The 12,433-nt window shown below is 37.9% G+C and overlaps 1 protein-coding gene across 16 annotated transcripts in view; it reads right to left on the reverse strand.

The window, feature by feature from the left end:
• Positions 1-1,552: 1,552 nt before the first annotated feature.
• Positions 1,553-12,433, reverse strand: part of CACNA1D (calcium voltage-gated channel subunit alpha1 D) — a 159,136-nt gene continuing 148,255 nt past the window's right edge. For 11 of the 16 annotated variants that reach the window (XM_072934829.1, XM_030283230.4, XM_072934835.1 and 8 more), the window contains 7 exons: positions 11,387-11,751; positions 11,072-11,098; positions 10,056-10,205; positions 8,905-9,068; positions 6,121-6,242; positions 5,216-5,536; positions 3,322-3,767 (listed from right to left, as the gene is read on the reverse strand). In XM_072934829.1, coding sequence (XP_072790930.1) covers positions 3,474-3,767; positions 5,216-5,536; positions 6,121-6,242; positions 8,905-9,068; positions 10,056-10,205; positions 11,072-11,098; positions 11,387-11,751 — 1,443 coding nt within the window. In that variant the 3' untranslated portion in view covers positions 3,322-3,473. Of the gene's footprint in view, positions 3,768-5,215; positions 5,537-6,120; positions 6,243-8,904; positions 9,069-10,055; positions 10,206-11,071; positions 11,099-11,386; positions 11,752-12,433 lie in introns of all 16 variants that reach the window. The other 5 variants (XM_030283234.4, XM_030283233.4, XM_030283229.4 and 2 more) reach the window with 2 other exon arrangements.

Raw genomic sequence — 12,433 nt, forward strand, 5'->3', positions numbered from 1 at the left:
GAGAATAAATATTTTTTCAGAAAAAAAAATGGAATTTTACACCATTTTTACAGTCTGTAGAAAACCTTGCTGACTCAGATGTTGGCTGGAGGGACAACTGCAGATGTTTAAGGCAGATACTTGTACCTGGTGCTGCTCTCTGTAAGGCACTGACTGGAAGCTCTGCTGAAGGAAAGGATTTCATTCCTTAGAGCATCTGCCAAAACACAAACAAAACCACTGAGGATGGAAGATGATAGCAATGAACTCTGCTCCTAAGGGAGACAGGTAAACTCTTTCTATGTATGTGATGCAGTCTTTTGAAATGAGGGGAAGAACAAGAATATTTCACGTCATAGGTGATTGATTAGCTGAGCTGAGACAATTCCTCTGGTGCAACTGTTTGAGAAAAGCATGGACTGTGTATTGTGTACCTCCTAATGGCAAATAATTCTTTCTCAGCACTTATGCTCGTGAGATTTTTCTTTAAGGGTATTCAGTAAGTTCTAGTGTCATTTGGAATACAATAAGGATATTTTAAGTTATATACACATATATATGAGACTTACCACAGTCCTGTGCAGTTGAGAAGGGAGGCAGTTTGGCAAGATGAGACTCTGAAGTTCCTGCATTTGCAGATTTACAACGTGGATTTCCTCTCCAGGCATGCAAGATGGGAATTGATAGGATTCTGAGGGTGCCAATTACCACATAGTTATGCATATATTGGTTACTAGTTACCACACATTTCTGTAGTAAAACCAAAAAAATATTCTTTGAATCTTATACAAATGTTCTGCCCTAAGCCAATAACTACATGAAATATGATCTGCAACTAAATTTCTTTCATTGTTTATTTTTGCAAACAGTTCTCTCACAAAATTTCTTACCTTGAAGAGTCTCTCATCACACTATTAAAGGCTGAGGACAAAGAGCAGGAGAACACAGTGAGGTCAGCATATTGTTTTCTGTCTCTTTGGAGAAATCACTAATTAAAAATCCTGTCACTCTGCTCAACCTGCTGAACCCGACATGCTATCCAATGTTCATGCCGGACAAAATACAATTCTGAGATTGTTTTCCTCGTTTTTTTTTTAAAGTTCAATGTCAGTTGCCTTGAAGGTGGTTATCAGAAGTGGGTTTACCACAGTAGGTAGAACTTTGAAATCTACTCATTGTTACTTCACAGGGATAGCTCCATTTTTGCCTCCCAGATTTTATTTCTGTGAGCTGGGAAAGTGTAACAAAGTGAGTATTGCTGAGCAACATACCCAAGAGATTCCCAAGACAACATGGAAAATTTATTTAGATGTTTCAGGGTATTTTAGTCAGATTTTCCTAATCATTTCCATAGGTCTGTCTCTAGGAAAGTAGTAATCCCTTTTGCACATGAATACTCTGATTGTTTTATTTCCTTGTAGTTAACAGCGACCATTCATAAAAGACTTGCATGATGTGACACTGCAGACTGATACCCTATTCCACCTATTCCCTCTTGTTCTTATAATATTGCAAATTGAATTTAACCTTTGGAACTTCTTGGTGAAAAAATATTAGTAAAAGGACTCCCAGGTATAATAAAATTATTACACAGTTTTATTTTGAAGAACATTTTGCATTTGTTTTAATACAAAATGATGTAGGTCAAGAAATAATTTACAAACCTTTAAGTTCTTATCCTGGCATTTGAAATAAGAACAATTTCAGAGGAAGTCTGTAAGCTATTCATAGGAAACTGTCGTTATGTACAAAATGTTTATTGACATGTTTTAAACATCACATTTGTAAAAATGTGAACTGGATTGCTATCTAGCATAGGAACTACAGGTAAAACCTGATAAGATAACTTGTTAGAACAAGTCTTTGTTATCCAGTGCTAACAAAATAGACAGTAGCTTTCAGGGTGTTTTAATTATCCTCCAAGGTCATTTCAGCCTCAAAGACATTTCAGGGTTTTACTGCATTGTGAACAATATCAAAGCCCTCTCTTGATTGCATAAAAATAAATCTTTGAAATAGTACACATAGAACAACAGAAAGGTAGAGGCAATAAAATAATATAATTTTTATATCAAGGTTTTTGGTTCTGTGTAGAATCATACTATCACATTTCTTCTGTTTCCAAGCAGAGAAAGTAGTACTGAAGTAAAGCATTTTAATTTACCTGTGAAGTATTTTCTGCTTCAGATACTTTCTCTGTCAGTTTAGGGTAGGTAGGTATTAAACTTCATCAAAACCAATTCTCTCATGACCAGGAACACCCTGGCATGAATTGCCAAGGTTTTTGAGTTTTGGAGGTTTTTGCATGGGGTTATTACAAAAATAAAATTAGAGCTTACTTTTCAGTCAAAACAAAAAAAAAGGAAAATAATTTAAATTTTTAACCTTTCCAAGTGTAAGACTGAATAGTCAATGGTGCATCCCTTTTGCAGAGAGATTCTTTTGACTCAATTATTTAAAAAAAAATCTGATCTGTTGCCAAGTTCACACTTGACACTTTATCCCAAAAAGAGATTTACACTGAGAGGTGGCTCTATTTAAATATTTATGCTATAGATCTATATATTCCAAGTAAAAATACTTCTATCTAGAATTCTGTGGAGAGTTACAATAATTAGGGTCCATAAATATTGCTGCGGTTCAATTACGGTACAATAATTACAAAATATAGAACATCTCTTTACAAATACAAATCATTGTATATTACAATTAATTTACAATATTTTCTACTATATAATTTTTAGCAAACTATCTTATCTAATTCTACTATAACCTGGTTGCAAGTGCATTAGTAAGAATGCAATTATTCCAGTATATTTTGCCCTTAACATGATAGTCATAAAACAGACCATCTGAATGATATTTTCCTATGTAAACTGATGTTACATATGACAAATTATTCTTTATATAACTTCTTTTTCCAACGATCTCTAACAGGTAGAGCATGACAAATCCTATTTTAAAAGAGCATTAAGAAAAGAAATCAGGAGGCAAGTTTGAAAACAATGTTAGAATGGATATGCAATGGGTAGCTGATATGCTTTGAGCACTGAGGTAATGACATTATTGGTTGTCATCACTCATCTCATGTTGCTGTTTCCCACACAATCCTGTGCCAGACCTATAGAGACATTATCACCGACAAAATCCTGCTCTAGTAGGAAGGACAGCAGCACAAGGTTGAAAGACAGGCAAGATATTACACCTCAGAATCTTGCTCTAGCCCTCAAAATACTGATTGTCACAATCTGCTTGGTTTCAAAAGAACCTCATTCCTACAGAGGAACTGAAGATTCCATGGGAGGAGACTTGACCTGCTGCAGCTCTGTTCACATTTCGGCAACCTGGAGATAATAAATTTATTAGTTATGGCTTCCATGAGGTGCAACATCACTCGTACAAAACTTGGATTGGTTATTCACTCCAGCTAGTGCCTAGCATCTTGAAACTATGAGGCACTTTTTCTGTTATTAGAACATTTTCCTTGCTAAATACTATAAGCTTGTAATGCATATCATTTCATCAGCTAAGTCTTCTTCGTATCGTCCCGTTTCTGGCTCTTCGTCACTGTAGCCAGGACCAAAATCTTGAAGTTCGTAATCTTGTCTGCTTAAAATCGGAAACATATCCCCGTTGGTCCCATTGCTGATATTCCCATTGAGAAGGTTACTTGCTGCACTCTCCATCTCATCAATAGTCATGTCACATGCATCAGCAATCTCGTGTTTTGTAGCCGAAACAAATTTAGGGTCCTTTGCATACCTTCCTAGGCCTTCAGATATAAGTACCTGGCAGAGGGAGGGGAGAGAGTGAGAATTTCAGTGGAATTACAGAACAAACAGATCATAGCATTGCTCATTGATGAAAGCACTAGAAACCCCATGCTGAATCACTGGAGTACAACCCACAGCCAAACTGTACAGGCAAATAATAATTAAATCAACAATGAAAAGTCTCCAAAGAACACCATGATGCGCGATAATGTAAGTGATGCTGCTGTACATCTGGCATTTCTCCTTAGAGATCTGGCAGTAGTCTTTGCTGAGCATCAATCATCAGACTGATACACTAAAGACAACCATCTCAGATGGTGCAATTAGAACAATTGTCTGAAATACAGAATTTTATATGTTCTCAGTACTTTAGAGTACATGGAAAAAAGATGTTGAATTCCCATTCACAAAAGCATAACAAAATGTATTGTATAGCTCACAGCAATGGGAAGGAAGTGATGGATGGAAGTACAACATTATCATTGATTAAGAAATGCTGTACACACTTTATCTTCAAATCTTTTTTAATATAAAAGGGAATTCTTATCATTCTTTAGTACACCTACAAATCAATCCTTGCAGTTGTTATTCTCCTCTCTGCATTTAATACACTGATTCACAGAGTTTTTGGTTTTTTTAATTAAAATTACTGCAAAACTGGGGATTTATTTCAATAGAAATAACAGAGAGAACAGGCATATACATCATCTCTTCCTTATTGCCATTTTGGAAGGATACTTCAGAACTGATGCTCATCTAAAAATTTAAATTTCAAAACTTTAAAATATCTTTAGTTCTCTCATTAATCTCTCATTAATATGAAGATCTGGATTCAGAAGAAATCCTTTACTACATGACAGTTATGAATAAATTCCCCTCTTTACCTAAAACCAGTCTGTGGCTATAAAACTAAAAATCCATTTTCAGAGAGCTGATGTGAACTTGATGCCTTGTGAAGGCTGACAGAACAGACACTAGACAAGCTAAAGAATAAAGTAGGGATTTATGAGAAGGCTGCAATGGATACACCTTGGGCAGTACAAGAGCCCAGCCAGAGCTACACCCAAGATGAACCAAAATGCACAACTGGTCATGGGGTCTCACGTATTAGAGTTAGCATATAGGTCTCTTAGCATATTAGAGTTAATTGTCTAATTATAGCATTAGCTCCCATCCTTCTTGTTTTTCTCTCTTCAGTCCACATTGTTTATGCTCTTGGGCCTGAGATCAGCTGGTTGCCCTTGGTCCCCAGCTAGAGAAGGAATGATTTTGTCTCCCTGCTCTGTGAAGAAAGCTTACTATCTCTTAATATGAAGCTCAGAAGTACACACTAAATCAGTACAGAATCTAAAAAATAATAAAGCTAAAATCTGAGGCATCAAACTTAATTCTGTGCTTTGAAGAGTTCACCCCAAAACCGCCAGAGGGGCACTCAGTTCCCTCAGAGGTGGTGCAGCACTCACCGCCTCCACCAGGCTGTCTGCGCTCCTCTGCTTGTCGCTGTGTTTGTGCCGCAGGTCGTTGGGGACGGTCAGGCTGGCTGGTGTGAACGTCCTGTAGGAAATGTCGGGGTCATCCGTGTACCAGGAGCTCCTGTGCAGGGAAGGCAGGCTGCCGTTCATGTGCTCTGTGGAGTCAGTCCTGTCCACCTGGATCAGAGGGGTGTAGTAGGGGGAGCGCTCCCTGTTGGGAGGGGTGGCAGGCGGGGTGGCCCAGGAACGCGTTGAGCGACTCGGTGAGTGTTTATGAGCTTTGCTGGAATCCAGACCTGCCACAGCCATCACCTGGCAAAGGGAACAATTTTAGAAGTTAGTGATTTCAATTGCTCAGTCATACTCATTTCTCACTTCAGCAGTTAGCTCGAACCAATTTCTCAGGCAGCAGCTATGCAACATTTGCTGATGTGTAATAGAGGAATAGGACTGAAATAGGCAAATTGAATCAACAAAATGGTATTTTTTCCATTTTACTCATATCACAAAATCTTTTTGATTATACAATATATTAAGGAAACAAAATATAGAAATATTCCTTCTGTCCAGATCAGGATAGGAAGCTGTCAGCATTTTCCAAGCTGGGCACTGAGCCTCAGAAGGTCACAAATTTGCAAATTGTCACAAATGGAGTTGAGATAGGAAAAGATTAATAGACAGCTGATTTATTATGCAGTCCTGGTCAAAATTTTGCGCATGGTGACTCTTTGTGAACATTCAGAGTCCAAGGGGCAGGCTACTGTCAGGTCAATGTTTGCGAAGCCTTGGGTCTAGCAAATGCCAATACTGCTTCAAACAGCAGTGAAAGTCAGGAGTGCAATGTAGAGGCTGGAAAGATGTAATTCACTGTTGGTTAAGGAAGAGTTTAAGTTTACCTGCTGCTGCATTAAGTGAAGTGGCAAAGCCGTGCGATGGTGAAAATTAGGAGAGAGTGGGATGTCATCTTGGCTACCTTGTCGGCGGAGGCATTCGAAATTAAAGGAAGATCGTCTATGTGCTACAGGGAAACCATAATTCATTAGAAAAAAAAAGTAGTTTTCCTCAAATCTATTATTTCCAGAATTCCAGGGTGAGTGAACTATGATACAAATAAAAATAGATCCTCCAGTAAGAAACAAGTTGTGCTAATAGAAGCAAGTGGCATGTTATAAGATAAAGAACAGACTAATCATATGAGCAAAAGCAGTCCAAGGCAGAAATCATAGCAGCAATCTAACATGACAGAACTGGAAGCAGCTGTTTCAGAAAACAAGCTTGCCTGACGCAGCTGACTGGCTCAGACTCTCAGCTGCAGAGTTTTGCCATAACCTGCTGTGACTTTCTTCTTTCCTCTCCATGGCTTCAAGCTCTTGATGCTAAAAAACCAGATTTCCCAAAGGAAATATGAAATCTCCAGTTCCTTGGAAGCAATATGCAATATGTAAAACCATATCCAAGCCAACTCAGATTGTCAATTCCTGATGTTTATTCTGTTGTTTAGGACAGTGATCATTCACAGTCTCTGCTGTTATGTGCACTTTCATGATAGAAAAAAAAAGTGGAAATCTGAACCGAATTAAGATGTTTGGCTGATGTGGAGATGTTTCAGATCTTTTGAGATCTTGTTGAAAGCCTGCAGAATGATGGGAAGCACATGGATATCATTCCCCTGTGGCAGCTTCAATGCTGACCTGGAGCTGGAACCTAGATCCACCCTCACAGCTGCAAACACTGGAGTGGGACACTGGTGAGAACCTGGCTGTACCAAGTGCCATGGAGTCATGGCACCCCACAGTTATCATCAGACACTTCATGCTGGATACTAACAATCAAAGAGCCACTGAACTAAAACAGGCACCTCCACCAGGTCATTCTGTCCAACTAAAGCAAACTTTGTCTCTCTCCGTTGTCTCTATGGCAAATCCAAATACACGAATGTAAGCCTCAGCTCCTGATCCTAATGTGCTAAATTATTCCCGATACCAAAATGTAAAATAAGCAAACCAAAAAGTCCCTTCATCCAAAACAAGGCACTTCTTTGCACATGCTTTTCTGCAGAGAGCGACTGGAAGAAAATCTCAATCATTCCTCAGTACACTTCTGGGAGCTGCTCACTGTGGTGATGAGTTTGGTATAGAAACATCCAGAAAGCTTGACACAGAGCTCACTTTACTGACTGCAAGGCACCGGATGTTTTGTTCATTTGGATTGAATCAGATGCTAGCAGGAACTGTTTAGTGCAATGTTGCATGTCCCTTTTTTTTTTCTTTTTTCTTTATTAATGTGAGACGATCAAGGCTTCTTCCCCAGGTCAAAAAGCCCATACACTGGTTACAAATAATAGATTTGAGATTCTTTTAAAATCTGCTCAGATACTGAGCTGCTAAAATCTCTCAACTCTTTTCCTGAATATAAAATAAATGGTTATGACAGGAGGTCTGACACTGATTGCTCTTACATTACATTGGTGAAAGTCAAGGACTTCCTAAATTACCCTTACACAACTTCGATCTGAACTAGGTCCTCTTATCCTAGGATATCAAATAATCTTATCTAGTACGTTAGTCTAGTTTCCTATAAATGAGATAAAAAGTATAACTTCCTCTAAATAAATGACTGCCAAACACTGTCATTGAAACTTTATCTCCAAGACTGCAGTTAGAGGAAACCTTCAACCCTCCATTCAAAACACATTCATGGGCAGACTCAGGACAATTTTTACATTAAATTTTTTCTCCTGCAATCTGTAGAATGGATATACAGAGCATCTATTTCTTTGCCTTAAAATTCCTCTGTTTTCAGAGAAGCTTGTAGAAAGATGCACAGGGGTCTCCCTTCAAGTCTCCCCTTCATCTGATGTCTTCCAGTCTGCTACTGAAAGACAGACAGCAGCTTTCTGTACCCTTCACTATTGCTCAGCTGAGTTATTTACTCTCTGTGATGCAAGACTCATTCTGCCCCTGTGCCCCCAAAGGGCAGAAAGCCAAAAAGCAGAGAGCATTGCCAGTCTTGTCATAAGGAGTTGAGTGCCAGAAGTGTAGATCCACTACTGGTAGTATTGCTGGAGAATGCTACCTTTATTATATAAAAACATATTTTGCTGCTGCCTTATACCACAGCTTTCTGTAGCTTTAAACAGTATGAGACTGTACCTCAGATATAAAATTATCTCAATACATTCAATAATCTCTGAGACAAGAAAAAGCCTTTAAAAGAGGTTGCTTTTGCACTCAGAGGTCAAAGACCAAACCCAAGAATTTTGAGTCTGTGCCTAGTTTCACAAAAGGATTAGCAGTCCTAATCTCTGCAGTATGGTCTGGAACATACAAAGACAGAATTGCAAGATAAGCATGACATCTTGTAGAAATGCATATAAAGCAATATTGTTATTGACATAAGGAAAAACCAAGGGATAGATGTAAGAAAGAGAAGAAATTAAAATTAAAGAATCAGAAAAAACATCTGTTGACAATGCTAATTCTGTCTATAAATTGACACATCTTCTCCCTCAGCAGAAACACAGAATTTTAAGCTGTGATAGCAGAATAAAGTACCCATGCCAATCTGAAACACGATGCTTAAAATCCAAGTTTTATAAAAAATCCTTTTTAGACTGGAATCTGTCTGAATGCATTTGAATTATTTCAGATTTGCAAACAAATTGTCCTTAATGTACTTACGTGGTGGTGTTGGAGGTAGCAGCCGTCTCCTAGGAGATCTTTTTGTATCATAACAGATCTGTGAATCATCTTCCTCAAAAAAACCATGTGGGTGATGATAACCTTTTGGTCTCTCAAAATCTGAGTCATGGCAGTGATATCTACAGTGGTAATCATATCTATGCCTGCATTGAAAAACAATAAAGAAAATATTCTCTCAGTGAGTTTTTGTAAACAGTTTCAAAATTAGTTTCCTTCCAAAAGATTTTCAAGTCTACTCTTTCTCCAGCAAGATAATTAAACACTGCATTCTGTAATTGCACGTCAGATTTAAAATCCAGTTTCTGTAGGACTTTGAGAGAGGGCATATACTTCTGTACTAGTGCAGTTACGTGGTCAGTTCTCAGGTTAATTTTTTAACCATATTGTATTTTCGATTAATTTATTCTTACCAGTACAGGCAAAAATGTAATATCTCAGTCAGACACTGCTTGAAAAAATAAAATAAATACTCTCTTCTACTCCTGCCATGCCCTCTTGAGAACCCTGGGTAAGGTGCAGGGACACAGAAGCTCACAGAATGGATTTAAGCCTCTTAGATTCTGGATATTCTCATGTTTAAAATCAGATCTTGAAAGGTTGTTAAAAGGGTGTTACTTGATGATAACTATCATACAAAAAAAAATAGTGACCTGAGAATTTTGTATAATTTAGCTTTCATGCAGATCTCAGCTTTAATGCAAACCAGCAGGATGCAGATTAGGTTGCCGATCTTGCCAGAATTCAGCTGGTGAATGCAGCCCATATAGCAGGGGAAGGAGGAGGAGAATTAAGCATGTCTGGCACTTGAGCATATCACTTATGGATCTAAGATAAAATGGCAATAAATTCCTCTACTTCTGGGCTGGACTTGAAAATTTTTACAAAATGGACAGAAGTGGAGATTATTTTTGAGATGCTAGTGAATGTAGAAGGGAAACATTCCATCTTTGGAATACTCTCCTTTCCTACTCATCATTTCCCATTTCAGACATTGTGGAGTATTAATTTAATTAGAGAATTTGCAGTGTGAGTGTGTTTAGTGAAGCCTTTATATCTATGTACCTAAAATACTGAAATATTTTTGCATGCTATTTATTTAACAAATATTTTTATTTAACAAATATTCTCACCTGTTTCCTGACAACATACTGTCATCTTCATAATATTCTTCTCCACTGTAATACTCCTGCTCTCCCAAATAATGATCATCATTGCAATAGTCTTGCACTTCATGTTCTTCCCTGCGAATGGTAGGTCGGCGCCCATCCCCAGTGTCAGATCTGGAAGCAGACACCAAATAGGAATTTATTTCTATTTATATACATTATGTATTTATTTTATACACAGTTCTTTTAATATACTTCAAAGAGGAAAAGGAAAATACAAGCATTAACAACTCTCAAGTTTAGGATGTGGTGTTACAGCAGTGCAGTTCAGAACATGAACGATGTATCTGGTTCTTAAAGGTGGCCTTCCTTTATTTCCTTGTGATACAATAGAAAAAAAATAAAAGGATGCTCAGTGAAATCAAGACATTTTTATGTGATATACATTGCCATTTGGAAAAACACAGCCTCTCTCAAATGCCTGAAGTTTGCCAAATGGCTCAAATATTAAGAAGTTCTCACTGTGGTATTCAAAAAATCTGAAACGGTCATGCAAGTCTAGATATTAAAACCACCACTGAGCATCCATTTACCAATGCACTTCAATTAAAACAATAGGTCTTGTATTTTAAAAAATGCCTTAGAAAATATTCAGACAGAAGCTCAGGAAAGATTTTGGGTTCCCTGTAAAAGGAACTGTACACATTAACATCTATCAAAGCTAACCCCAGTGTTTTTTCCAGTCTTGGTAAGTCAATTTTTAACAAGGACTACAATCAGGTGTTATCTTTAGCCTGTTGAAAACTGCAGAAACCTGTCTGGGCTTTCAAAAGGTCTTAAATAATTTTGAACTCTACCAAAAGTTTGTCCTTTTAGAAAAGGCAGTAAAAAAATTGACTTTAAATTTGTCACTTAAGTTATCAAGCATATGCATTGTTATACAGTTAATTTAGAAAAGAAACAGGAAAGGAGAGAAAAGAAAAGAAGAAAGAAGAAAAACTCCTGCCCTCTTCAATTATATCAGAACAATATCAACTCACCTAATATATGTTTCATAGTAGCGTGTTCTATCCAGGTAGGCCACAAAAATGAGAAAAATATTTTAAGAACAAGTTATTTAGAGAAATTCTTTGGTGATTACTGTGCTGTAATTAATGATTTCACTTTAAAAAAACCTGCTACTTTCAAACCCCAGTAAATCTTTATGTATTTCCCATTCATCAGAGCTAAATTTTAAATACAACTCATACATCGGTAGGCAACAGAAATAAAGATTCAAATTCATTTCACTTAGCTTAAGTTTCCTATAATGTATTCATAAATGTATTTTAAAACAAAGACATATTTAAGTTTACCTCCTACTGCTTGGCCTTCTACGCTTCTCGTGGTCTGTCCTGGAGTGTGAGCGGTAACCATTCTCAGATCTGTGCTCACGATTTCCAAAACTTGTGTGTTTTCCATGGACTTTGGACACGTTGGCATTATTGAGATTGGCATTAGTTGAGTTTGGAACGTGCTTTCCTAGAGAGTTGTGATTATGATGATTGTGGTACACAGAGTTTCCTGCCTGATGATACATGTTTTTCTCAGTATCACTTGCAGAGGGAATTGAAGGCCGCTGGACATGTAAGGGACGGTGTGTGGTGTTGATTTGCTGAAATGAATCTCGTCTGTCACTGCTAATGTGGTTTATGTGGTTGCCAAAGAGGGCACCATTCCTCTGTTTTAGGGGAAGAGAAAGAAAAAATTATATCAGATACCTCAACAGAACATACTCTTGACAGTGACAACTTACTTTTCTCTCCTACATGCATAGAAAAGTAGCAATTCAAGTAACCTGTGATTTTTCTTTCTAATTTTATGATGCTTCAGATGGGATCTCCTGAAGTGAAAGAAATGTGATTGTGGTGATGACAATATTGTATTTCAGAGTCAAATCAACAGTATGCTGTGATCATTATTCTTTTCCACACAAGTAGAAGTGACATATCCAGCTTTCTCCACATTTTATTACGCAGGAGAAACCTAGATTCCCATACATGAACATGCACCAGCTTCCTCAGAAAGAGATGTGTTTTTTAATTTTTGGGAAGGCCTTGGTGGAGTTTGTCCTGCTCTCCCGGGGCACGGGTTTGCAGCAGGCTCACTCAGACAGGATGGAGTGCCATGCAACAGCTTGCAAGCAAATCCCAGGTAGGGAACATTCAGCTCCAGTGCTTCCATTCTTTCTTCTCACAGAGGTACGAGAAAGAGTTTCTGTTTCTCAGCCCTGGGAGTGTGATGGATGGTGAAAGAAAGGATGAGGTGCTAAGTTATGACTATGACATGCAGCTCTCTTGGACACCTGACCCAGGTTAGGGAGCCTCCCTGTCTAGCCTGGTGTGGGTCCTGGATGACAGCAG

This window comes from Taeniopygia guttata, chromosome 12 (assembly GCF_048771995.1).
Source record: "Taeniopygia guttata chromosome 12, bTaeGut7.mat, whole genome shotgun sequence".
In the NCBI taxonomy this organism is placed as follows: Eukaryota; Metazoa; Chordata; class Aves; order Passeriformes; family Estrildidae; genus Taeniopygia; species Taeniopygia guttata.